This window comes from Mugil cephalus, chromosome 1 (genome assembly GCF_022458985.1).
Source record: "Mugil cephalus isolate CIBA_MC_2020 chromosome 1, CIBA_Mcephalus_1.1, whole genome shotgun sequence".
NCBI classification, from domain to species: domain Eukaryota; kingdom Metazoa; phylum Chordata; class Actinopteri; order Mugiliformes; family Mugilidae; genus Mugil; species Mugil cephalus.
In genome coordinates, this window is record NC_061770.1 from 8,887,847 (window position 1) to 8,915,756 (window position 27,910).

Below are 27,910 nucleotides of genomic sequence, written 5' to 3' on the forward strand. Positions count from 1 at the left end.
ATCTCCTCTGTGGTCGTGCACGTCTTCTTTAAATACCATGAGAGTGGTGAACAGCAGATGGCAGCAAAAATACAGACCGTTGAGGTGGTGTTTGGAAAGATCAGGATGGGTGTGTGAGAGAAATAAATCTCACATATCGAATAGGTGCAAATAATGAAATAAATAAATAAATAATAATAATAAAAAAAAACTCTTGAGACCTATATGAGGTCAAAATCTGTCCACTTTCCTTAAGATCAATTATTTAACCAACACGGATTTCACATTTCCCATGCTGCAATCCACCCTCTCTGCTAGGTCTATTATTAGTTTCTTGTGCTGTACAGTAGAGCATCATTACCTGCTATCATAGCTAGAAAGAGAGAGGCAGCGAGAGAGAGAGAGAGGAGTGGATGAATTTATAGTGTCTCCGTGCAGATATGAGCACTTAAGCACTACCACCTAAAAATAACATCGCTCTGAGGCCTGCCTTTCTCTCGCGTTGTCCTAAGCCGCATCCTTCTGTTCGAGTCGGATCAGAACTAAAATAATACTAATGATAAGAAGAAGAATAAAAGAAAATCACCGCAGTAATAGGTCTGTAGTGCTGATCCCGTTCAACTGCAAGGGAATGTGAATTTAAAGAAGCGGATTAAATCATTCAAACGACCTCAGATTAAGCGTTTGAACAAACCAGGTCCTTATATTGTTTTAAAGGTGTTGTGGTGTTCAATGTTTTGCTACCTGTGTGCACCCCGGATTCGTTTTGGCGCTCAACAGGATCCCTGACGCGTGTAAAGCTACAAAGACGCCAACAGAGGCTCTGGCTGTGCTTTCAAAATAAAATGCCGTCTAATTTTTGTTTTGTTTCTCAATTTAAAGAAATCACATCTACACATACGCATGAGGCCTTTACATTATTATTTATCCCATCTATTCTGTATTAGGTTACTTCTTGCTCTTCATGAATGATAAATGTGAGTTGTGTGATTTGAGAACAATTCATGTATCAAATTCATATTAAATTACTATTCATGCTGATATATTCTGAAGTGTGTGTTTGTCTCCAACGCCTTGAAAAGACAGAAATGAAAACGACAATGAAATGAACATAACGAAAATTTCTCATAAAATTTCAAAAGAATTGTTCAAAAAGTGGACTCTTAATCTCAAATTCAATACGGAATCTATTTTAATTGTTATCTTAATTCACGGTTTTAATTTAAGTTTGCAGTCTGTAATTTGAGAGTTTTCTTGCAGACGTGGAGGTCTGGAAATCTCACAATCAGTTCATGTAAGATGAGGTCAGCTATATTAGCAACATTCTTTAATCATTTTCTCTTGTGGTCACAAAAATAAGCTACTATTTGATTTCAGAATTCCTCAACACGTCCATGGTAAGGTTTCACTTACATATTTACTGTGATTAGTTAACACTGGATACATGTCTATGATCACTTTATGAATTAGCACAGTGTGTTATGATTACTGGATCAATCTGTTAACAGTCTTATTCTATCAGTTTCTCCTTCTTTTTCCCTTCTACAGTGTAGTCTACCCAGCTGTCTGTTTCCTGTGTGCCATTTGGCAACTGGCCTTAAATTCATCATGGACAGAGGTTAAACCAGTGATCAAGTGTACAAGGATTCTGTAGGATACACCTTGATCTACATACACCAACAGTGCTACTTAATAAGACTTGAACTACTTGTTAAACCAGTCACACTAACCATACCAAACAACATTTTGGATTTACCATTATTGTTCTGGTTCAAGCAGTTGAGATGTCTTGTGATACAATTAGGCCACATCAATTAATTTGGCCTTTCAATATCAAAATTGTGGATACTTTCGTCCTGCGTATATATTCTCGGTTCTCAGCTGACGTGGTCATGAGTGGGTCTTTTATTGTGACGGCGTCGTCCGGAAGTCGCTCGTCATTCTCGCTGCCTTCTCGGTGATGCGCTCCAGAGGGAAAAGCCGCACGAATCGCTGCAGTTCAGACGCGCAAGAAGCGAAACTGCTCATTTTCTGCGCCACCTCACGTGAGAGCCGCCTGCGTGGATTACCGTCCTGGTAGAGCCCGAACTCACACGAGCAGGAGAGGACGCATCTCCGTCGCTTAAGACCGAATTCGCATCAGCGTCGAAAGCGGCCGACGCAAAAGTACAGTTTTTTTTTTTACAGGTTTAACTCAGTCTTTTGAGACTTTAGGACAAGTCCAGAATACTGCGGATCTTCCCTTAAGACGCGTTAAGTTTTTACTCCGAGGATCGGTCTGTATGCACGCGTGGAGCGGAGGTAAACTGCGCGCTGTTCCTGGATGAGAAAGCCCAGGGGCGCACACTTGGGGATCTAACCTGAACGCACGGGATCCGGGATGTAGTTTTGCGCGGAGCAGAAGAAGGAGGATTTGGACTTCAGGAATGAACTTCGTAAGAAACCTTTGGCCACTTTCTGTGATTTAAAGACCCGCCGAGCCATGGGTTGAAGGCGACGATGGTAGACTGCGGGGACATTCAACGTGGGAAGGAGCGGAATTTTCTGTGTTATGTAATGATTGACAACGCCTGATCATTAGTAGTAGATCATATCCAGCATCACCTCCCCCACTACCCCTTCCCCCCTCTATGTGTAGGAGAATAAAGAGTGGTTGATGTCGGTGTGATTGGGCTTCAGAAGTATGAGCGGGTCAAAGATCAGTGGATATTTTTTTTTTTTTTTTGATCATGCGACCACCAAGGCAAGTGTGAGTTCATTATAGATCATTTTGAAGCTTCAGTTAGACTATACTCACGTCTGTCACCCCCTCCCCTCCTAATCCGAGTCTGTTTTTAATCATTTTGTTCTGTAAATTATCATTAATCATGACGACCCAAACTCCTGACCCATCTCATGCTGATTTCAAAATGACTGTGATTCCAGGAAATCAGACAATCATGAGCTTTTTTCTGAGCGCCGAACTCTCTTCTTTGCTCTGTGACGTTTTCAAAGGCTACTAAGATGCTATAATGCTCATTTTCGCCCTCACATTTGGGGACATGTAGTCACTCAGAAATTCTGACCCTCTTCATCTCTGTGACTTCCTGTATCTGAACATCAAAAGCCTATAGTCAATCTCCGCCAGAGCCTTCGGTGGTCCCTCCCTCCCCCCAACTCATCAGGGCTGGTGGGGGGGGTGGATCTCGGCCCCTCGGGGTCGAAACTGTATCTGGTGGTGGTCTTACCCCAAGGGTAAGGGCTCCCACCATGGAGACCAGCCCAGAGAGCCCGAACAGGGCAGTGGAGTACCTCCTGGAGCTCAACAACATCATCGAGAGCCAGGCCAAGCTCCTGGAGACGCAGCGGCGGCGCATCGAGGAGCTGGAGGGCCAGCTGGACCGGGTCAGCCAAGAGAACCAGGACCTGAGGCAGGAACGCAGCCCGCGCACCCCTGGACCCGACACCCCGGAGCAGAACCACAACCACAGCCAGCCTCTGTCCCTCCCGCTCCAACACGGCAGTGGAGCTGGGGGCGGCGGCGGCGGCAGCGGCGGGAACGGCACCGCCTCGGCGCCTCAGGTGGCGTCCGGATCCGCCACAACTCCAGGGCCCAGCAGGGAGAGGAGAAGCCACACCAGGCTGACGCGAGGCCTCTCCTGCAGCTCCTCCACCACAGAGAGGGATCGGCTAGAGCGCACTGACAGCACAGACACCAACACCAGTGCCACCTTACGCAGAAAGTAAGTTCTCCTCTGACACCCAGGCCCCTCCTGCTGGCTTTTTTTCCCCCTTCATGTCAGCAATCTTGTCCAAGCTGCTCTAAATTATAGCACTCCGCTTTAACAGAGCGTTCATTCGCTAAGACCACTTAATGACAGGCTGTACGCAGCAGCAGCCTTTCTAGTCATCAGTGCTAATCCTCACAGTAATGGGACTAAAGCTAAGAAGTGGTATTTTAATGGACCGACATGAGGAGATGTCCTGGAGGATTATGAGCAGAGTGATAAGTGCTCAAGGTGTCTATTTCATCATGTCGTGTGTAATTTTGCAGAGAGCATGGTTTGTGCTAACACAGAAGTGCAACATGTGATCTTAACTCTCTGGACCACAGTCCTGTATGAAAACCCGCCCACTGCTCTCTCAGAGTGTGTTTTTCTTTCCCACTTCTGCAGCTGGTAGGCCTCAAAGACGTAATGTTTTTTTTTTTTTCATCATTCCCCCCAAACTCAAAGCCGACCTGAAGTTAGAGTGCCGCAAACACGGCTTTGGCAAACAACAAGTGCATCTGCCCTTGATTTTAACCACACACACATAAAGAGAGAGTGAGACTCGGCTTTTGTTCTAGAAGCATTAAGCTTTGTGAGTAGGCAGCGATTCATGTGAAAAAAAAGTACATGGTGAAATAAACTGCTGCAGCTCTGGAGCATATGAATATCTCGGCAACCATCTCCGCGGTTATTAATGGGTTTTTGCTGGCTATCTCTTTTCTTGTGGTCCCAATCCTCTTATCAGCGACGGACTCACATTTGAGAAAATCCCTTATCGATCTGAGTTGTCTTTTCTTCCTCTGTCTGCCTCTCAGGGTCCCCCCCTCCCGCTCCTCGTCCCCCGGAGGTGCCTTAGTCATTACACAGAAGCCCATATTAGTTATTTATGTGGGTGTTAAATGCAACGATGAATTGCAAATGTAGATCTTGCTTATCCTCCCTTGTTAATTGCCTGTAGCGGCGGCTGCTGACTTTGGAGCCAGGCTCAGACAAGCGTATCATATGAAGTGTCACATTTAATAAAGAGTCACCCGCACAGTGGAAGGCATATTGTCCCCGTCTGGTTGTGACTCAGCCTCACCCAAAACTGGCCTATTAGCTCAGGTCAGCGTCAACGCGCTCTTCCTCTAATAATGGATCAGATGCAGGCGCGAGTTTCTTCATTGTCAGGGGCCCGCGACGTCCGGCTCTAAATGTGGCTCTGATCAGAGGGAGAAACAGAAGGAGGATGGGGGAGACGAGAGAGATGACAAGGGGGAGGAAAGTGACTGAGCGACCTTACTCAGCGTGTCTCAGTCTAAAAGAGAAAAGGTGGAACACACACACTGATTTGCCATCTGTCAACAGGGTGAGTACGAGAGAGGGAGGGAGAGATGAGAGGGGAGTCTGGGCGAGAGGAGGGAAAAGCTCCGAGAGCCGCTTTTGTTATTCTCCAATTAGTTTTCGCTCTTGCAGCAGGACTCCCCATCACTGCTTCATCTCTCTCTCTCTCTCTCTCTCTATCTGTGCCTCACATAACCCGCAATTGTTGATGTCAGACACGGAAGATGAATTTTCAGGAGCTGCATCCCGACAAAAGTCTGCTCCTCTTCCTCCCAGCGGTGCTCCCACAAACAGCTGTCCCAAAACGCCAGCCCGCCTCTGTTAATGGCGTTACGAACAATGGGAGCGCGAGGCCTCGGGGCTGAGATGAGATTACGAGTCCCCTCCTTCCAGAAAGCAGCGGGGTCGAGGGCATCGGCGCGGCCCGCCGGGAGCGTGGCAGATGTTTCTTAGCTGTTGTTATTTTGGGAGAGGTCGTGCAAGCGCATCCCTGTGCGAGCCGAGGCATGCGCGCAAGAGAGACAGAGGAAGAGTGTATCTTTATGTAAGGTTTGTGAACAAATGTGTGAAAGAGGGAGGGAGATGAGAGATTAATTAGTGTGACCAGAGTGTAATTACCACTGGCCTACAGGTGACAATTACCACTGTGCATATATATATAATATGCGGCACCAGGGATGATGTCCATTATTATATATCCAGCCGCCCTGCTGCCGTGTCCTGATGATGTGACACTCCTCTCGGGGTGAGAGATTGCATCCTTCATTATGTGCCGACATATGTGCCGCCGTTCCCGTGCAAATCATAGGATGAGACTCGGGGGCAGCGGAGGCCTCGGTGACAGCCCCAGCGGCGCCGATGCTGAGCAGGGTTATTATGTAACTTTAAAAAAGAAAAGGATAAAAAAAAAAGGGATTTGCGTTATCTTTCCCCGCTTCACTCTGACTGGCACATTGGGGGAAACTCCAAAGAGCCGTGTGAAGCCGCTCGCCTCTTTCCTTTGCGCTCGATCTCCTCGTCTCCTCTCTCGGCTCAGGCCGTGGAGGCCAACGTACCGGTGTTTAGCCCGTGTCCGAACACTGCTGACGGACTTTTCTTCCAGAAGGAGCTCAGTTTTGCCAAATTTCCACTGCACCTAACCCCACTCCCTTGTCAACCCCCCCTCCCCACCTCACCCCCGTCTCTCTCACACTCTTTCTCACTCTCACATACCCACGTACGTACACTCACTCTCTCCCCCTCGCTGTTTCTGTTTCCCACTGCTGCAGATATGACTCAGAGAAGCTGCAGAAATTACTTTTGCGCTATTCTCCTTCTCTTCCCCTCTGTGCTCACCCGCTCCTTTTGCTGCATTTAACCGAGACACGGTTATTGTTCCTGATTGAACATTCTTTCCTGGCTTTAATAACGAGCGCGCAAATAAGTGCTCACGCTGGCTCCTTGACAAGTGCTCAGCATCCGACAAGTAACTGAGGTAACTGAGAACTTAAAGAAAAAAACGCGCCGGGCCCCGGGCAAACGTGTGGGAAAGCTGTGCTGAGCCTGCGCTGACCTGTTCCTAACGCGCTGCTGTGTGTGTGTGCAATGTGATGGGAGGCAGTCGGATCTCTACCAGATGTGTCAGAGCTTTCTATAAGAACCTGCAGCCGTTGAGCCGTCACGTGTTTGTTTCACTATACATAGTGGATTAAACGATACGCAGAGAATTTAAATATCACAACCGCGCTATTGACTACCAGAGACGCTGTTTAGTTTGACGTGAATTTAAGTGATGGATGGACGTGTGTGGGAGGCAACTGTATGTGGGTGGTGCTTTTTTGCCTTCTACTCACCATTTCTGAGCACTGTAAGTGTTCGTGGCTTCATGCGGTTTGTACAAAGGAAATAAATAACACTCTCATTCTTTTATATTTAGCCGTATGAGATACATGAGGACACATATTTTCAAATATTGCCGGCCCCGATGACTAATAAGCCCCTGGATTTCTTCTCCAGAGTGACCAATGACTTGCCCCTTGGTGCGGGCGGTCATATTCAACAAAATTAGTTTCTGGACATCCTTATTGCACACACGAGAAGATTCACATTTTGACATTTCAAGCGTTTCAAACTTTTTTTTTTTCCTTTACCAGTTTTAGCAACATATGCAGTAAAAATAGGAAAAGATGTTGCAACAGAAAAAGGAGATGTCAACTCGGCAGAGGGAAAGAAAGGGGCTCTGTGACAGAGATGAAACAAAAGGTGTTGGTGAATTTTCTGCATCATGCCAAACACAAGTGACACAACCTCGCCCCTGTTGTAGTCATCTACGGTTACTTTTCATTCACCGTCTATTTGCGCATGCCGTCAGACTCTCTCGAAAATGGCGAGGAGACGAGTGAGCGGCTGTGATGTAAAGCTTTTCACAGGAAGTGAGATGTTCTCGGAGCGGCGGCGCCGCGAGGGACACTCTATAGTTGCTGTGGAAACTGGGAAGCCGTCCTCGAGACAGTTGCGATATTACATTCCTGTCCGCCTCCTGTCTCTGTCGCTGCGCTCACCTGTATCCTGATCCTGGAAACACCCGCGCCCTCCCTCTGCCCCTCTTACAGCAAGCAGTGCCTAGTGCTTTGTTTTAATTGGCAGCTGTGTGCAGATGCTCCCTAAAGGCAGCCGTGGTAAATTAGCGCAGAGATTAAGGGTCTTGCTTTGTCATTATTGAGGAGGGCAGAGTGCTGAGCTGCCGTCCTGTCGTCAGTGGGTTAAACATGCCCCCGCCTCCTGCACAGTGTCAGGAGCTCTCTCTCTCTCTCTCTCTCTCTCTCTGCTGTTCAAACTGGACTCGGCGCCAGGTTCACTTCCCCGGTCTGGTCCCAACTCTCACTGTGACTCCATTCAACGTGTTTCCCGCCTGAACGCGGACGAGTGGCACTTTTGAGGCGGGATGTTTGTCAAACACTCGCGGCGCACGCATCGGTACAGAATAGGGAAGCTGGTTACCGTGGGAACGCCGTGAGCTCTTCTGTGAAGAACTCAGTGGGCGAGAGACACAGAATAGAGAGATGGAAAGAAGTGAAGAGAGGGTAGGAGTGGGAGCAGGAGCAGGGTGAAAGACAGAAGCGGGATTGAATGACGGCTCGATGGGGATGGAGGAGATGTGCTGGAGACTGATGAGCGCCGCGGCACTTTGTTTATCGCAGGTCACAGGTTCCCCCCCCGTCACCACACCAGAACGTTGGTGATGTTATTTCTCTGGACTGACACCGCCGCCAGTTAGTCATCCTTTATGGCCGAGATCTGCATGATCCGACTGCGGTGATCGTGCATGAATATCATTTTCTTAAATTACCTCTTCTGTGGCTCCCACATGTCACTTTCAAATTGGGTTTAATTGCTCCTCATTTGAGTCAACCGCATCCAAATTCGCGCAGCACACCTGTACGCAATTTCCACACATGTGCACACAAACTCCCGGGGTACAGCAGGTTCCTGGTGTGCACAGTTTAAATCGTAACTGTAACCGTGCCCCTCCTTGTCAGTGCTTTTGCCTGGCACTCAACGCCAAACGCCCACACAGGCAGTCCGCACTGTTGCCAAGCAGCAGGAGACTCAAGCTCGCAGTGGCAAACCGGAGGGGTTGGTTGTGGAAGAGCTGGTGGAATGGAGGTGGGGAGGGGAAGGGGAAGGGGGATTTGTGGGGGGGGGGGCTGGGGATAAAAACACACTTAACACGAGGCTACAAACGGACACATGTGTGGTTTTCAAACATCTCTGTTTGTCAGCGAGAGTCAGTCGGGTCACGCGCTGGAGGTGGGATGACGCAGTGCGCTCCCACGCTCTTATTTCATAGACAATCGTGCACAGAAATGGCGAAAGCACACTTTGGAGTGGCTCACAGCACGGCTTCGCTGGACGGACGGAATATTTTATTCACCCCCCTCTCCTCTCCTCTCCTCTCCTCTCCTCTCCATCCCTCCCGGATGCGAGTGGCAGTGTTCTCTGGCCGTGGGCTGCTTTGCGAAACGTGCGTCGGGCTACGCAAAACCTGCCAGAACGGGAGCCAAGCAGCTGGAATGACTTCCTGTGATTGCAGCATGTGAGCCGTGCTCCCACTCTCCTTGTGCATCTATACATAGACACCCACCCACGCCCTGACACCCTCATCCCACCGCTCAGGTTCAAGGAAACACTGATTCCCGCAGCAACCGTCACTCCACATTTTTCACATTTTCCTCGCCGTCCTCCTTACCTCCCCATTCCTCGTCTCTTGATTATTTTCACCCTTGCCCTCCTATGTGTTCACCCTCTCCCACTCTCATGCAGCTCTCTCTCCTCCCACTCTTCTTCCTGCCTCCAGCCTCTGTCAACTCACTGCTTTAAATACCACCTAACACGGCAAATGTACCACTTTTTCTTTTAGCCCTGGACTTCCTGCGTCCTCCCTGATCCCCGCTAATATCTCTCGACCTGCCTTGTGTCGATTGATATCTTTATTACGTGTTTATTCGCTGTGGGCCGGCTAATAACGTGATGAGAGATGCATGATGACATACTAAGAGAGTGTGTGTGGGTAGCATGTGTGTTTTGTTTTTCCATGGAGGAGTAGAAGAAAGAGGAGGACAGCTATTTTGTAGCGCTCAGGGATTCAGCGGTAACTGCTCATGAAGGAGAAACCAGCTTCCAGATGAGCCTGTCAACACTCATATCACCGGGGACACTCTTCAAAGAAGCATTAGTTAAATATTGTAAAATACAAATCTTGGCAGTGTGCACAGGCACAGCTCAGGCTTACATAACAGCACCTCTGCCTCTCTCCGCATCTCCATCCGGAGCTGAGCAGGTCAGCGGGTTTATTTGTGCTGAATGTTTAGGTTTTTGTTTTTGCTTCACAGAGACCCAATAACAAGAAAAATAAAGAAGACACAGGTCATATGTTGTCGGGTTGTTCGGCCTGAGTTTGTAAAATTAAGCTCAAATCTTGCTTCATCGATGTGCTGACATGTAACCTTTGTGTAATTTTTATAAACAGGGGAGAACAAGGTGCTCTTTTTCCATATCAGGCTGTTAAAATAGCCACTGACAGTTAATTGTCATGTAATTGGAACATTTTAGCATGTGCACTGAGCAAATGAGCGCTCCACCGACATGATTATGTCCTTAAACACTTTTTTTTTACCCACTCTCCTTCTCAATAAAGTGTTGCTAACTGCCTTCGCTGCGCTAGACGGGCAATGGACTCTTCGACCATGGCAGCATTGAAAAGGCAAACAGAATTCATTTTAAATGCATGACAAGAGGTGGATGAAAGGATAAGGCTCCTATTATTTTAGGATAATACATGAAATGTTTAAACCCAGTGCTACCTATAGGCATTTTTCTCAGGTCTCACCAAGAGACCTTTTTTTCAGTTTGGGGAAAAGTGCTGAGTAGTAGTAGATGATGACATATGACATATAGTCACTTTTTAAACAGGTACGGCGAAAGACTTGTGAGTTGATAACTGGAAAAAAGTTCTGTTCCGACAGCACATGGATGCAGCATTATTGTCAAACATTCGAGTATTTGACACATCCAACACCTACAGATCATTCACTCGGAGTTTCTGTGTGCGTAAATCCCTAACTCGCCCAATTTTAGCTCTGCTTTTAATCTGTGTCTCCACTATGTTCACTGAAAACTAACAGTGATTCTCTGGGAGGCTGAGGGGGGCTGCACATTTGGGTGACTAGAAGTTCACCGCTGCACACAACCCCGTCACCTGCTATGTTTACATGGATGTTAGCATTCACCTAATAATTGGATTTATAGCCCAAACAAACCAAAAAAATATTTAATTTCACCACCTCAATCAGAATAGACAGACCCAATTAGAAATAATGTTAAATCAGATGGCGAGGTGTTTCAATCCTTTAATAATAAAGCTTAATAACCATGTAGTCTGTTGATTCAATCATTTCTCTACAGCTGAAATAAATAGTTTGTACTGTTGGGATGGGAACTTGAGGTGGTGTGACAGGTGTCCAGGAAGGACAGAAACATTGAGATAGCAAAATAACAATGGTCTTTGTCATCTTCTTCTATTGAATGAAATGAGTGTTGTCAATCAAACTGGGAAGAAAACTTCCATCATGTCGGATCTGGACACGTGATCGTAGCCCATGTTTTTAGAGGAGGTCAAATTCAAAAACATAAAATGTCATTAGAGTAGCAAAATACACTCATTATTTATTTTGATGTCCTGGTGAGTGTGACGGCAGCTTGAGGGTGTAGGTTTGACTGAAAATAAGCCGCAGTGCCCGTAATGAAGGAACATGTCATTCAGCACAAGGGTGTGCCTCATAGTAGTGATTTTAATAGTTTCTCTGGCTCGCAGGAATGGGCTATTATTAGCTGCACATGCACCACATGCTTGTTAGTAGACTCAGTCTGTTGTTGACAGGACGAAAAATATATAACATCCTCCGACTTGTCAGACCTAAACAAGATATTGCTTCTAGTTCTTCCAATAAAACCCGGTTTCGTGTTACAAACCAGAAGTGAAAAGCGCGTGGAATGATGAATGAAATTCGGTCGCCTCGTCTCGCACAGCTGGCCGCAAAACAAGCTGGCAAACCTCAAAGAGCTGCTCGAGTGTCTCAGTGTCTTACTTCCTCTCTGGCTCGTTTTGCTGCGTTCGTGTCTCCCTCTCTGAGCCTCTCTGAAAGTGTCTCCATGCTAAAATGACAGGGACTGCGTGTCCTTGACAGCAGCTGGCCTCAGTGAGAAACCAGCCATTTACATGCTAATCTCAACCACTGCTCACTCTTCAGCTGCTTACGCACAATCTGCAGATGGAACATCTCTAATTCCTGCCAGGGGAGAGGAACATCGGAGAGGCTTTTGTGTTATATGTGCACTTTTGCATGCATTACGCAAAGTGCTTTCCCATTTTTGTACAAGATCAGGCACCAAAGACCTCCGCCGTAGACCGGTATAGAGCTTTGCATCCGTTAGAGTGGTTGGAGCTGCACTAACAAAACTCCTACCGAACAACTCTGACTGCTCACTTTTGTTCCTTCCCGTATCCTTAATTCCTCCTCTTTGAAGCAACTCTAATCTCTGCCATTTCCAGCAAAACTTGTTTCGGTTTGGGAGGGTGCGTCTCCTTGCTGTCACCGAGTCTAAACAAACTGCCGCACGTCTCCATTTCTGTTCTAGTAAATGTGCCATTTCTGTTCCGCCATTGCCGCTTTATGATTTGTCTCTATGTGCAGCTTCCAGTCTCTCCTTCTGCTTGAGTGCTGACCGTATGTGTCTGTGTTTCTCTGCTTTCTATGTCTCTGTGTCCATGTCTGGTCCTTTCCTGTCAGTGTCCGACCGCCGTCTGTCTCGGGGCAGCCCGTCTCGGCTCCCACCACTCCCACAGCGGTGAGCGGCGCTGCCTGTGCCACTGTCTTTCCCACCAGTCTGACCGTTCACAGCTTCGTCAGTCTCCATCAGTACTGCTGCCCCTCTACTGACCAAAGCTTTCAGCAGGAGAACAGGTAAGGGCCGACATGGGGCCTGATTCTAGTGACTACCGAAAAAAAAAAAAAAACCTCTTCAACTGCATACAGAGCCTTGCAAGTCACCCGCAACAGTCCCAAAGCCTGCCAGCAACCTCCAGACCTCTCAGAGTCCTGCCCGTTTGTCCCTCATCACCTTCTTCTCGTTTCGTCCCTGTCTGCCTGTTTTCCCGACATGCCTCCCGATATGCTCCCCTCACACTTCATGAAAACCTGTGCTTCAGTCTCCTACCACTCCTGGGTGTGACTAATATCTGGAGCTATAGACTATTCTACCAAAACACACAGAGATGAAGCAGTCATCTGCGGGGCAGAGGTGGACTGAGTCACAAGTGAACCCGGTGAATCCTCTCATTTACCCCTCAGCCGATGCCTCTCCGAGACACGTCTGCGCATGACGCTCCAAGACTGCCATCTAATGGCATTAAGTGACTGTGACATGCGTACTGTACATTCACTGTGCACAGAGCATCAGCTTTAAAAAAAAACAAAAAAACGATGCTTGTTTTGACTTAAAAAGACACACTTATAGCTTTGCACCTTTTTTGTTTTCTGCCTTCTCTGCCTTTTTATGCCTCTTGCTGTTTTTTTCACGATCTGCCTTCCCCTTTTCTTACTCTCCCTGTCTTCCTATCTCCTATCCTGTGCTTCTTTCTGTGCTTTTGATTTGCCCCGTGTCGCTTCCAAGAGAGGAGGGTGAGGATGAGGGTGCCCATCAGTTCTGTTGCTCAGCCTCGGGCTGCAGCAGCCCCTCCTCTCGCTGAGCCGAGGTATGACTGACCGCGCGACGACTCGCCGGCACACTTACCTGAGAAAGGCCTGTCGCGGTTTAAACTGAAGCCTCGCTGAGTACCAAAAAGGACCAAAAGTCATTTCACCAGGAATATAAATAGAAACGCATGCGGTGTCTGTTCTATGTGTGCTGCTGCATTTGATTCATCCGTACATGTGTGTGCACTGATTTACACTTTGAGGAATCTTGATGTTATTTCTGTATTCTTTACTATTTGTTTCTTGTCTTGCAGCCATGTCGAGCTGTCAGCGCGCATCACTGTCGTCTGCTCATTACTGTCGCGCTCATGCTTATCTCTGACCCACTAGTTGACTCATGTCATTCGGATGTGTGCAGTGGTCTTCAATTTGTTATCTGTTAAAACAGCCACACACCCCTGTCCCCTGAGAGCACGGATTGTCTGTGAAGCCAACATGAATGATTGTGATGACATCACCCACCATGTAGCTCGTTTAACATGTTACTTTGCTCGCTCCGTCTGATGAATATTCTCCTGTCTGTCGCCATGTTTATTCCTGACCATCAAGTCTTGTAGATTTAAATAAAGATCTCTGAAGACGCTTTATTTCCTTCTTCTGAAATATCTGGAGGTGTTCCAGTAATTGCTCTGTGTTGTTTTAAGCCCTCGTGGAATGCTGCTCGTACACATCCTCCGACTTACTCATCTCCACCGCAAGCAGTGTGCGCGCATCTGAGAAACGTGCACAGAGAAAGCGCACGAAAAAAAATAATTAGAAGGGTTCTGTTTTTAGCGTCATGTCGACTGTGCGTCCTTGAATGCTGGTGCGTTTCCCCCTGCTGAACACAGTATATTTGCCGGAAGCCTGGTTAGCATGTCCACGTTGGTTGGGTGAATGCTGTATATATTTGAAGAACTAACTCAGGATGAGCACGATGTCTCTTATTTGAAGGGAAAATCACAAAAATCTTCACAGGTGCTGCGTCTTATCATATCTCCTCTCTGTTATCAGCACTTTAGACTAGTAAACCGCGGAGAGCATCGCTGCAAACATTTATAGGCAATAATATGTGGACTTGTTGTAGAAATTAATTAACTGCAAAGGGAGGGAATCAACATTTATTTCTTATGTTTTCCGATTTTTTTTTTCCCAATAAACGAATCCCCTGTCTTCTGTGTCTCTTTCTCTCTGCCTGTTGTTCGCTGTTGTGTAATAAAAGTGACTGTGCATGTGTCAGGGATCCGGGGCAGGGAGGGAGGAAGGGAGGGAGGGAGGGAGGCAGGGAGGGGAGAGGCTAGACGGGGTGAGGGAAGTTCGTGCCTGTCAGAAGACTTTCAAGAATGTAGCCGGTACGGCTTTGCAGGGCGAACAAGAGCCAATGTGAAAGTCTGCGTGTGTGAAAAAGTAAGAAAGAGAGAGAGGGTGTGTTTGTTATCGCTCTGCTCCGCTTAGTGTTGGACCTTTCTCTGACAGTAGCAGCATGGTAAGAACTCCGCTTTTTCCACTCATTCTAACACACTTTAAGAGGGACGACTGTACTTGTTGGACTGGTGTGTTTCTGTCCGCTGCCTCCACTGCAGTGATGCTGTGCATGTGACATTTGGTTTATACAGGAGATCACCTTCAGTCTGGGTGCTGCACCGTGTAGGTACAGTTCAATTTAATCATCACATAGGGACACACACACACATGTGTATTTTCAGAATGTGTCTAATCTTGAGGTACCTGCCTGACAAAGCGCACACGGCGTTCAGATGACAGTTTGCATACCTTTAAAAGCCAGGGTGGTTTGCTTTCTTGCTTAACTGTTACCCCTGATTAATCGTATCAATCCATGGAGCAAAAGACGTAAAGTGAAAACACTTCTGCAAAGGTTTGTCGTTGAGCATTATTTCCAAATGCAGCCTGGATGTGAATGAGACAAATCAGGTAATTTGTCTCCAAAGCAGATGTTAAATACAGACAGACCAGCGCAGAAAGGAGAAAAGCCAAGTCATTTCCCAACGGGAGTTTACATTATTTTGCCGGCCGGTCTGTTTACACAACTCTTATCTCTTCATTCCTTCCCACTTGAGTGACAGAGATCATCTGATGGCTTTGTGCTTACAAAATATCCCGCGAACAGCACATCCGCGCAACCTGAATCTGCCGCATCCTCATCACCACAGAGGCAGTTTGAGCCGTGAGCTGTGAGATCACAGAATGAAGTGAACAATGTATGTGTGTGTGTTTGTGTGTGTGATGGGAAGCTCACAGCTTGAGACAGCGAAATGGCTGGCGAGTGTTGGCGGTGGAGGAATGCTTCATGAATGATTTGATTGTTTTCTTTCAGTTTGGCCGTTGGAACGAACGGGTTTGACGAAAATGCGAAGAAAAAGTCCTGAAAATAATGGGAAATATTATCACGTCGGTAAAGTAATTAGCCGGGAACTTGCTGAAGGCCTTTCTCCACATATTAGGTTATAAGAAAAAAACAACAACACTAAGTTCAAGATCATGTGGATATGAGATAACTACAATGAGTCAAAGCTCAGGTGGAAATGAGTCCACAGACAGATCGATGCAATTATTGGTGTCTCCATGGCATGCAGCAGAGAGGTTAATCCCTCAGCCTCCATGTCCTGCTGCGGGTTCAATAGCACAGTCAGACCTACTGCTGCTCTCTCACACAAATGCACACACAGTCAGCGCATCAATATTAAATGAGCGAGGTACAGGAAGGCCGGGGACTGCATGGAAACAATATTGTTCTTTACACCTCCATTCACTTTTCTCTCATGTGAGCTCTCGTCAAATTGTGCGTCCACTTCTCCTATCCTTTAAACTCTTATCAGCGATCACTTTCTTCTTTATTAGATTCCAGCCATCTGTTTCAGCTCCAATTAAGTGGCTGTAGGTAGTGAAACTCCGTCCTGGTCTTCATTAAGGAGCCTCCAGAGAGAACCTCTCTCTGGCACTGTAACAGGAATACAGGGTTTCGTACATAAATAATGAGATTCAGATGCCAGCTGCGATATGGCCGCACTCATGTTTTATACAACAACAACTTTTTACTCGGATGTCATCCTCGCGTCGCGTCTCGCCACATTTTACTGCCTGGCTCTGCACCAAATGAAAAGCTTTAACACTTTTCACGCCGGGGCACCGAGACCAGGACCAGGTTATTAAAACACAACGTGCTGCAGTTTCTCTAAGGTTGCTGAGCGCAGCACATTCACGGAGGAGGCCGCCTAGATCTGCTGTGATTGTTGCACTTCATTTTTCCTGCTCAGCTCAGAATTTTTAGGACAGGCTCAAGAACACCGGTGTTTCCTGACTCATCCTTCTAAGACGTTCTTTCACTTTCTAATTTACTGTTTTGGAGCATGTGGGAGTTTTTGAAATCTCACTTTGATCTGGCGATAGGGACAAGGAGACTCACTGTGTTATATTTAAAAATTCTCCTGAGGTTTGTGATTCTAGTTGCTGCCGACTGTATGAGAAGGTTTGGTGATTTATTTATTTATTTATTTTTTATGTTGGAATTAAGGTCAGGAAAAACTAGATTCTTTCTATTCTCTCACACACTCGTACAAATAAATTAAATTAGATATGGACATATGCACAAAAAACCCTCGCATAATCAATACAACTGGCCTCTTAATAAGCTGAGGAAACCACCTCCTTGTCTCAGGATTGTGTTTTGGCTTTTCTTCTTCATGAGATGTGAACAGATGAGGTGTATAAGGTTTTACGGCTGAAGTTCAGGCTTGAATATTCATGGCTTAACGTACAAAACCAGGTTTGTGGCTCCCCAGTGTTGCTCTGCAAAGCGTACTTTAGATGTCTGTGACTCAGTTGAATGAAAATACCATCTGCTCCTGCTGATGTGCATAGCAGGAAATTACAGTCCCTGTCAGTGTCTACCTGTTGGCTCTCTGCAGAGGTACTCATGTGGTTGGTTTCCATTCCTTAAAAGAAGCCATTTGAAACAGCTCTGACTTTATGAGAAACTCTCTCTTTGTCTCCTGCATTTATTTTAGTAATGATTCACTGAGGCATTCTCTCTTAGAAACCTAACTAGTTTAGACAAAACCATATTTGTGTGATTCACTCTTTACAAATTGATTTGAACTGTTATGGGAAGTATTATGCAGACTGTCATTCACAACCTGCGGAGCATTTTGAACACCCACCATCGTGGTGATAACAATCAATACACTGTCATAGCAACTACGCTTCTTATCCTAACAACTGCCTCGCCGCCCACGAGGGTCCCGCAGCAACCGTCACCAAGCAACCCCCTCCCTTCTCAGTGTCTCTATTTAAGGAGCAGAAGAGGAGGAATGAGAAGCGATGCTGCACAGAGTAGAAAACATTTTCGGCGTAATGCGGAGTTGTACACAGCAACAGCTTGTTGCTCCCATCTGATTTGTTCTAAATGGAGACACGGCTTTTTAGTGCCGTACTGAATTTAAATCTGTGAATTTGCTCAAAAATGTTCAGAACTTAACTGTAGTAGCATGGGCTTTCCTGTAGGTGTCAGAATTGTGTCTTTTTTTATTTTATTTCTGGGCTTCAGCATGACCCTTGTGTTATGCAACATAATGGAGCAGTCCTCAAACTTGTTGTTAGACTCAACAATAATTTAGCCAGGTCATGAGTTGCTTGAAGGCACAGGATGTCCTGCCTAAAGAAGCGGCATTGTACAGTGTTTTCCCCTCTCCCCGCTCCAGAGATCCACAGACTCGATATAAGTATTTTTTATTTCCACTGTATCCCTCACAACGGAAACACATGAAAATATTACATAGATACTTTACCCTTTCCTTTAGAAGCTTTGTTCTTCCTGTCTTGTTTTTACCAAACACTCAACACAGGAAGCCTCTGCAATCCAATGGAACAGCGACAGCTCAAGGAGGGAGGGAGGGGGAAACTGGATGACCCGCACAAGACTTTATTTCACTTTTTTAAGAAAAAAAAAAAATCTCAATTAATTCATTTGTGATACTTTCAAGCTGTGCAAAAGGTAGAACCCACACAAGCAAAGCTTGGCCAATTCACTGTGCTGAATGTAATGCTCCCACACATCCCTGACCCCTTTTGCCTTGTTGTGGGACAGGGCACAGGCTGACGAAAGGGGGTGCGGCTAAGACGAGGAGGAAATGTAGGCAGGGACATGTGACTGTAGCTGTTCTCACACACTGAGCGATTGGGTGGATTTTGTCTAAGCCAAACCGCACAACAGGACACTGGAGGATTTCTGGACTTGATTCTTGATAAGTTTCCGCATTGCTGTTACGATCACTAGCCGCTACGCTCAAATAGGATGCACATTTGAAAAGTTTGCAGTTATTTTGTTGTGTAGTAATCTGAGAATTAATCTAGGAATTTAACTGTGTATTTTGTCACAATATTTTACAGTAAGCTGCTGTTTTTACACCTGCTGGCAATGTAACAATCTGGTATTTCCTGTCAGTATGGTGCTGCTAGTTTGTCGCGGTGGAGGAGTGTGTTTAGTCTTTGGCTGCTACTGAAAATGTTTCACCACTGTTGTGTTTGTCAGACAAGGAGAATACAACAGTGCATGAACACTCGTAGGCTTGGCAAAGCCGGGTAGTATATTAACTAATCCTCTGGACTCTTTAAAGGAAGGAGATAGACAGCAGAAAGTTTTGTGTCTACTGGATTACCAATTCACTATGTAGACAAGAAAAGTTGTTAAGTCTGAGTGCTGGCGTTGCTTGAAAGCAATACATATTTACCAGTGATATAAGTTCACCATGACCTCCCCGAAGAGATGGTTAGTTCCTCGTCGCTGTAAACTTTACATGTAAGTCCTTCTAAGCACTGTTCAACAAAACTGACTGACTCAGTCATTCACCCAGCCTCTATTTGACACACTTTAAAGTGTTTGTTGTAATATTTTGTCGAAGCGCTTATGACTCATTTCAACAACTTCTGCTCCTTTTCCTCTGCAGTGTGGAAGGGGAGTCCCAGTGTCCAGAGACGGGCACCCACAAGGACAGCTCTTTCAGCCAGTCGCCTTACCTTCGCGGCTCGGAGCACTACAGTGACAGCAGCGCCGCTCCATCCGGTTCCAGGGGCCCTTCGTGCGTGGCCGCCTCCAGCTCAGCCAGCTTGGCCTGGGCTCTGCGAACGCGCCACCAACCTGCAAGCCTGGCCCTACGCAAGCAAGAGGAAGAGGAGAACAAGAGATGCAAGGCCCTGTCGGACAGTTATGAGCTCTCAACAGATCTGCAGGATAAGAAGGTATCAACGCTGAGGGCTTTGTCAGTCCAAAGATCTGTGTTAAAGATGTTATTTGTAATAGCAGCGATTTCATTCCACTGTTGATGATGAAGATAGTGGTGCGAAATACTCTTACCCTCTTAATTCCTCTGCTTGTTTCGCCTTTTGCTAGGTGGAGATGTTGGAGAGGAAGTACGGGGGCTCCTTTGTAAGCCGCAGGGCTGCCAGGACCATTCAGACGGCCTTCAGACAGTATCGCATGAACAAGAACTTTGAGCGTCTCAGGAGCTCCGCGTCAGAGAGCCGCATGACCCGCCGCATCATCCTGTCCAACATGAGACTGCAGTACTCCTTTGATGAGCGACAGCCTCAGCAGCAGGCCCAGACACAGACCAACTTCACCCACAGTGTGGCCATAGGGCCTCCTCACTCCCCTGATCCAGACCGCCCAGGAGACTACACCCACTTGGAGGACTCCTTCTCCAAACAGGTTAATATCGTAGTAAGTTTACTTTATATGACGGCATTTAAAAGTTTTGTTCAAGTTTCTCTTATGCCAAGTTATACAGGTCTGTACGACCTGAAGGCCTTTTTGCAGACACAGAAATGATTCCACAATGTGAAGAAACAGAAATCCTAACCAAACTGTACGCAGTGAATAAAGTAAACTAAACTTTTCAGCCCCAGCTAAGATTTAAAAATAGTGCTATTTTATATAAAATAATAATAATCGGTATCTTCTCTGTTCGTTCTAGGTCAAGTCCTTGGCTGACTCCATAGACGATGCCCTTACCTGCCGCGCGGGTCGCGATGACTCCCAGGAGGGCAGCAGGGAAGGAGGGGGAATCAGTGAAGACTTTGGGGAGTGCGTGTGGAGCAGCAGCAGCAACCCCTCCTCCCAAAGAGGCCTGGGAGAACGAGGCCGGGGTGCCGGGGGCGGACTCAGTATGCATGGCGACAGTACGGCCACCTCGTACAGCGATGTCACCCTTTATATGGATGATGGCATGCCCTCCTCCCCGCTGTCTCTTGACCGGGCACCTAGCAGCACGGATACAGAGTACTGGGGCCCCGGGGGGGGTGTGGGAGGACGTGAGGACAGCCGGGACACGGAGGGAGGGGGCAGCAGCAACAGTCGTCGCAGCACCCCGTGTACAGAGTGCAGGGACTATCGTCTCAGGGGCGCACATCTGCCTCTGCTCACTATTGAGCCGCCCAGCGACAGCTCGGTGGACATGAGCGACCGCTCGGACCGCGGCTCTCTGAGCCGACAGCTGGTCTACGAGCAGGAGCCTGGGGTAGGTGCAGGCTCCCCTCAGGGAACCCTCAAACACTCTCCCAGCACGGGCACCCGTCCCTCCTCCACAGCAGCCGCCCAGGGTCAGACCCGGGCTCCCGGAAGACCCATACCCACGCATATCCCACACCAGGTGGCAGCCCACCACCACCACCATCACCACCCGATCCACCACCATCAGTACCCCGACACTCCTTCGTCGTCCTCCTCCCCTCAGCAGCCCCCCACCACCCCTCTGTCGTCGTCCTCCTCTACAGCTCTGCCCCCTGGAGGTCTGGAGCAGCCGTGCTGCTCCGACGGGGACAACGACTCGCTCAACTCCACGACCAACTCCAACGAGACGGTCAACTGCAGCTCAGGCTCCTCGTCTCAGGACAGCCTGCGGGAACCTCTGCCTCCCCTGGGCAAGCAGACGTACCAGAGAGAGAGCCGCCACAGCTGGGACTCTCCGCCCTTCAACAGCGATGTGGTGCAGAGACGTCAGTATCGCATTGGTCTCAATCTCTTCAACAAGTAAGATGTAGCACTAGTAAGCTCAAATACCTGCATGTGTACTATTACGATGAAGCTCGCACAGGGACACTAGAAAGACCACAAACTTCATGGTCATGTTTCTTCACCTCCAGGAAGCCAGAGAAAGGGATCCAGTACCTGATAGAGAGAGGTTTTGTGTCGGACACTCCTGTTGGGATCGCTCGCTTCATCCTGGAACGAAAGGGTCTCAGCAGGCAGATGATTGGAGAGTTTCTGGGAAACCGGCAGAAGCAGTTCAACAAAGACGTTTTAGAGTGAGTATTTGAAAGACAGATGTATTGGCATATATACGTACCACATTTCACCGCATATATTTCATGCCAAGTCTGAATGGATGTAACCTTGAAGCAAACTAAAATAACTCCCACACACACACGCACACACCATGAAACACTAGTGGTGGAGCGTTTCTGAGCCTCCAGAGTGTTGAGTTGAAGCGTTTTAAGTGTGACCTCATTGGTGTGTTTTTCAGCTGCGTGGTGGATGAGATGGACTTCTCAGGAATGGACCTGGATGATGCTCTGAGGAAGTTCCAGGCTCAGATTAAAGTTCAAGGAGAGGCCCAGAAAGTGGAGAGGCTTATAGAGGCTTTCAGGTTTGTTCATAACAGACGGTTAAAGGACTGGAGTCAAACTGATTTTGTTACCGTATCGAAATGTTTGAACGTGTTCTTTCTGTCTCCAGTCAGAGATATTGCGTGTGTAATCCGACGCTGGTCCGCCAGTTCCAAAACCCCGACACCATCTTCATCTTGGCCTTTGCCATAATCCTCCTCAACACAGACATGTACAGTCCCAACGTCAAAGCTGAGAGGAAGATGAAGCTAGATGATTTCATCAAGAATTTGAGAGGTGCTGCTGGACAGAAATACACTCATTAAATTACATCATGAAACACATCTAACTTTCAGAGTGTACCTGTTGTATGCAATGTGACTTATTTGCCTAAAAGGCTAAAAGTTATTAGAATTGTTTGGTGTTTCTGAATTGAGATTTGTGTGGCGGTTTTTAAATGTGCATAATTTTCTAAATCCCTCCTTTTACTCGGTTCCGCCCAAGGTGTAGACAATGGTCAGGATATACCCAGGGACCTGCTGGTTGGGATCTACCAGCGAATACAAAAATGGGAGCTACGGACCAATGATGACCATGTCTCCCAAGTGCAGGCAGTTGAAAGAGTCATTGTGGGCAAGAAGCCTGTGAGTTCCTGTGATTGAATAATGCATCACATGGGGCTTTGTGTTATGATGACACTTTTATTTTTACTGTTTTTGTCCACGTAGGTGCTATCTCTTCCGCATCGTAGGCTGGTGTGTTGCTGCCAGCTCTATGAGGTGCCTGACCCCAACAGACCACAGAGGACAGGAGTGCACCAGCGAGAGGTCTTTCTCTTTAACGACCTGCTGGTGGTAAGCCTCGTATTCAGCTTCTTATTAATTCATCTTTTAAGATAATATGGCAAATAATACATTTAATACATTCCACGTTTATGTTGTGTACCAGGTGACCAAAATCTTCCAGAAGAAGAAAACCTCAGTGACTTATAGTTTCAGACAATCTTTCCCTTTGGTAGAGATGCAAGTGCACATGTTCCAAAACTCATGTAAGAAACTGTTTTCGCTTTTGCACCTTTCAACTGTTCCTACTATAATTTCCCTGTGTGATGGTGAGTGGATCTATATTTGTTTGCATTCAGACTACCCTCATGGCATTCGCCTGACCTCAGCAGTCCTGGGTGGGGAAAGAAAGGTTCTTATCGTCTTTATGGCCCCCAGTCAGCAAGACCGCACCCGCTTTGTTAGCGACCTCAGGGAGAGCATTGCTGAAGTGCAAGAGATGGAGAAATACAGGGTAGAGTGTAAGTACCCCATCTGCTGGACATTCCTGTGAACCATTCTGCGAACGTGTAATGGCTCTGTTTAGAGTACAGTGATGGTCAAGGATCTCTCTGTCATGTCTCTCTCTCTCTCTCTCTCTCATTTAATATTCCACTGGTCCCTCTGTGTTTTGCAGCGGAGTTAGAGAAACAGAAAGGTGTGATGCGGCCCAGCTTGCTGAGTGGAGGTGTGGTTGGAGGGGGTGTAGGTGTGAAGAGCGATGTCGTAAATGGCACCCTTGGAAGGACGAGTTTTGATGACACCTGTTCAGTGGGTGAGGGTCTCAAACGCACGGCGCTCAGCTCATCTCTCAGGGACTTATCGGAGACAGGTGAGACGACGTCGCCTCAGAGACACGGTTGGGCTGTGGGTTTTTTGGCTATGGTTTCTATTTCTGCATCCTGTTCCTTCTTCTCATTGACATTGGCTTATGCAGCTCTTGTCTTATAAAAAAAAAAAAAAAAACATGGACAAACTTTCCAATCTTTCACTCTTTGCTAACCTGACTCTTCCTGGTGGGGTGCAGGGAAACGTGGTCGCAGGAACAGTGTTGGTTCTCTGGACAGTACCATGGAAGTAAGTCTTTATGTAAGACTAGATGTCGTGCGTCAGTGGAACTGCATTTCCCCTCATTGGTGCTTTATCTTCGTGAGCACGCTCAGTGTGTGTACAGTGTGCATATAATGTGTGCGCGTGTACATGCGTGTGCGTGTGTCCTGAACTAACCATCTCTGCATGACTTTGTGCGTTCATACTTGCTTAAGCATGTATTCCGGGTTCCCAAATTTCCTGTGTTTGTTGATGTTCCGTAAGTGAGTTGTGTTGGACCCTTTTCTAAAGCCTGATGATACTTTATCCTCCCAGGGCTCCATCATTAGCAGCCCACAGCCACACCAGCGCTACCCAGTGCCAGGTGTGCTCCCTGGCTGCTACGGAACAGAAGACTTCCGGCCTCACCGCCCCATCCTGAGCCCCGGAACGGGGGTGGGGGGTGGGCCGGGGCAGCAACATACCACTGCTGGGACAGGAGTTGGGGGAGTCTCCAGCAGTGTAGAGAGAGCAGGAGCGGGGAGCGGCCCTGGGGGGAGCAGCAACAACAACAGCGGTTCCTTCCTGGGCTCACTATTCGGCAGCAAACGCGCCAAACCACCAGGGCCCCTTATACCACCGGGGCCACCATACCCCGCGCCTGTCCCCCCACCGACTACGGGAGGACCCCCTCCTCACTCCCCTTCATCTCTATGCCAGTTGGAGGGGGGGGCTTCCAAGATACAGGCACTGCACGCACAGTACTGTCACGCGGGCACCGTGCAGCCGCCACCACCTTACTACCATCACCATCGCTACCACGTCCAAACTGTCCCTCCGCCTTTGCAAGGGGTGCCCCCTCATACTATACAGAGAGGCCCACTACCCTGTCGGCCACCGCTTGGCCCGCCACACGGCCAGCACCCACAGCTGGCCCATCTCTCCCAGCTCTCACAACATGGGCTTCCGGGTCGCTACGCCAACATGGTGGTGGGGTGTCCCCCCCCCCTTTCTCCTCTCTCCCAACTATCCCAGAACCCACAGTTTGCCCTCTACCACGCACAGCCCACACACTCTGTCAGAGGGGGCGGCGGCCCTGGTACCAAGCCCCCACTAACCTTGTCTCACTCCCACCCGCACCCACACGCACACTCCCAAACCCACCCCGGACACGTGCACACACCACACCCAACCAGCCATTCTACCCACCAAACACACTTCATATTCGGCACGCTGCCCCACAACCTTCCGTCCGCCTCCGTCAATGCGCATCACGCAGCCTCCGCCGGCCCGTATCTGCCCCAGTACCCTCCTCTCTCTTCCATCCCCCCTCCCCCACCACACTCCCCTTTACCCCCCCCTTCGTCCCCCCTTACCCCTCTTACACCTCTCTCCCCTCACCCCCCCCAGCACCCCGGGCAGCCTCAGCAGGGGCCGCAGGTGACGGGGGCTGGAGCAACAGGTACAGGGGGCAGCTCCAAATCCAAGCCTATCAACCGGATAAGTACCGTGGTGTGAGCAGGATGTGGGGCTCCAGGGTTCAGAGGTCAGATAACAGAGTGGAGGAGGTGGGCAGGTCTCGGTCTAGAACCAAGTCTGCCCGGACAGAAAGTAACAGCAGCAGCGCTAGCGACAAGAGGAAACGCAGTTTGCTCCGTCTCTGTTACTTCCACCTCCGCTTCCCACATATGTAGGCGGAGACAGCAAAGCACAGCTCGAGTCAGACGGCACGAGCACACATCCTGGAAACCTGCAGAAACACACATTTCTGCACACAATCAAAAAAAAAAGCCTATAGCCATATAATTTAAGATGAAACTAAATTTATATATACATATATATATAAATAGATATAGATATATTGCCTCAATTTTAATTGTTTGAAGTCTAATTGATTTACATGTACAGTACCAAGATGTGATAATGTGAGAAAACAGAGACCATATGTATCCACCTGCTTACACGGAGATGTAAATAAAGACTAAACTACCAAATACATTCCAGCGGAGTTTGGCATTGAAAACAGCAGAAAGTTGCAAAAAAAAAAAAACGCCCCTCGACTTTGCAATAATTTTCTTGGCTTCATGGTGTCTCTGTCAATTCCTGCAGGTTACGCTTCGCTGTCAGGACATCTTTTTTTTTCTTTTCTTTTTTTTCACTCACTTCCTGTTGCTTTGTCTTAAACTTCTACAACCAGTGCACGGTTTTCCGGACAGTCATTTGCTTAATGGTCTTTTTACATGTCAACAGGAGTCAGCGGGCTTTATAATGCATTCCTTGTGGGGGTGTAACGGAATCAGTGATACAAACAATCATATATTTTGAATGTTTCTGAAGCTTCTTGCTGTTTTATTGGTAGTATAATATACCTGCTATGAGTATGATGAATATTGTCCAATAATTGTTTTGATCAGTGATTAATTATATCAGCAGATGTTTGTACATGGTTATAGAGAGTATGTGCACATACAAATTCCCTCCCGTCTGCCATAACCACTGGAGGGTTTTCTGACATGTGACGTGTGATTTATTTTCATAGTACCACGGTTTCCATTGAGTTCATCTTTTAATAATTAGTATTAATGACTGTTGAAAATAATGAAGGATGTTTCGTTCAAAATGATTTGAACACTGACTATATTCCTCCTTTTTTGTTCTTTAAATGGGGGTGACTAACAAGACTTGAATTTGCAGATTGAAGTTAGTGTTTTATTTAATTTTTTTTCTTCTCAGTTTTTTCTTCTCACTCTCTCAGTATTGCAAAACATGCTTAAATGTGGTTATGGAAATTAGAAAAAATCGTAACCATGCAGGGCCGCTGTGCCCCGCTTCCTCTCACAGTCAGCAGATTTAGTCATTGTGCGTTTTCCTTTGTTTTGAATGAAGCACGCTTTTACATGAGGTTTTGTGGTTTTGCCCACGTGATGTCTTAAGTCAAAAATGGCCTTCTTCTAATCCTCCCTCTCCTGCCACTTTCAGAAAACTCTTATTCCTTTATCTGATGCCTTGGCATCTAGCTGAGGGCTCATTGTTTTACAACACAACAACATTCAAGAATGTAAAATAGCCTACAGGTGCATATTGTATTTCCTGTTCCTTTCTTTTCCCTTCTCCACGGGCCTTGTGTAAGTGTTAATCCCTTTTGCTACTGCAGTTTTCGAAGCACTGATGTAGTTTACCTTCAGTGCCACTGATTGCCAAGGGAAAACTACATACATATTTGGATTCAGGAGAGAATGAATGGGTGAGGATAAGACGGAAGAAGCTGCTGAAAAAGATGCTAAAATTTGAGATCCAAATCATTAAAATGGGATTTTAAGAAGGTTCGGAAAGTAGGTCTGGAGAGTCAAGAATGTCAAAATGAATATTTTATAAGTATGCGTTGGCTATCCTTTTCTTTTTATGGTGTCCTTTTTGACTCTTCTTGCATGAATATATCTGCACTTATTAAATAGATTGTACTGTATAAACCTGAATGTACATATTATATTATACATAGGCTTCTTATCATGAACATGGGATGAACATCTCCCATTCTGTATTGAGGTGTGTGCATGTGAGTGCCACTAAGTATGTACATATAAAATAAGGACAGGGACAGGACATGTTGGCAAAAGGAATATTGACCTCTTTTTCTTTTCTTATTATTTCAGACTGAAGGTGAGAGAATGAGTTGCCGTGTTATAAATTTAAGCCTAAAAAACAGTTTATATGTCGGTGCACTTATTGATATTATTTTAAAGAAATGATTTAATGTTTTTTCTTTGTGTATGTATTATGTGTACTGAAAGAATAGAGAATTGAGATGTGAATATTTATTGCTTCTGATAAATTAAAAGTGTCCTTGCAGTGAGGTGACCCGTGTGCGTGTTGTTACTGTGACATTAAAGCATACTCCCACCACTTAATAGCTGAATATAAACCAAATTATCATAATGTAATATAATTATAATAATATGGATGATGAGATGAGAGGCACATATGACAAATGTAAAAGTGTATAAGGGACATTATGGTCATTTGACACAATTTCATCACTATTTATAGTGCATAAAAGCTTACCATAGGCTAATTTATTATGACACTTGGAAAGGTAATTATACACATAATGTCAGCG

The 27,910-nt window shown here is 46.9% G+C and overlaps 1 protein-coding gene across 3 annotated transcripts; it reads left to right on the top strand.

Annotated features, from left to right (window-relative positions):
* Positions 1-1,913: 1,913 nt before the first annotated feature.
* On the top strand, positions 1,914-27,646 carry iqsec2b (IQ motif and Sec7 domain ArfGEF 2b). 3 transcript variants are annotated; one of them, XM_047584886.1, is made up of 14 exons: positions 1,914-3,701; positions 19,288-19,579; positions 19,731-20,060; positions 20,314-21,368; positions 21,482-21,643; positions 21,862-21,984; positions 22,074-22,240; positions 22,448-22,587; positions 22,672-22,797; positions 22,892-22,991; positions 23,085-23,246; positions 23,402-23,596; positions 23,792-23,841; positions 24,130-27,646. In XM_047584886.1, the coding sequence occupies exons 1-14, from the start codon at positions 3,229-3,231 to the stop codon at positions 25,309-25,311; spliced, it is 4,557 nt and encodes a 1,518-aa protein (XP_047440842.1). In that variant the 5' UTR covers positions 1,914-3,228; the 3' UTR covers positions 25,312-27,646. The 3 variants fall into 3 exon arrangements, with proteins under 3 accessions (XP_047440842.1, XP_047440850.1, XP_047440860.1); XM_047584894.1 differs by having other exon boundaries at positions 1,915-3,701; positions 19,731-20,048; XM_047584904.1 differs by lacking the exon at positions 1,914-3,701 and adding an exon at positions 18,515-19,139.
* The last annotated feature ends 264 nt before the right edge of the window (positions 27,647-27,910 follow it).

Excerpts from the sequence above, each read along its gene's own strand:
- iqsec2b (XM_047584886.1), top strand. The coding sequence starts at position 3,229 with ATGGAGACCAGCCCAGAGAGCCCGAACAGGGCAGTGGAGTACCTCCTG. Across the intron at positions 22,241-22,447 it reads TTTCATCAAGAATTTGAGAG|GTGTAGACAATGGTCAGGAT; the intron begins GTGCTGCTGGAC and ends GTTCCGCCCAAG. Across the intron at positions 22,798-22,891 it reads TCTTTAACGACCTGCTGGTG|GTGACCAAAATCTTCCAGAA; the intron begins GTAAGCCTCGTA and ends GTTGTGTACCAG.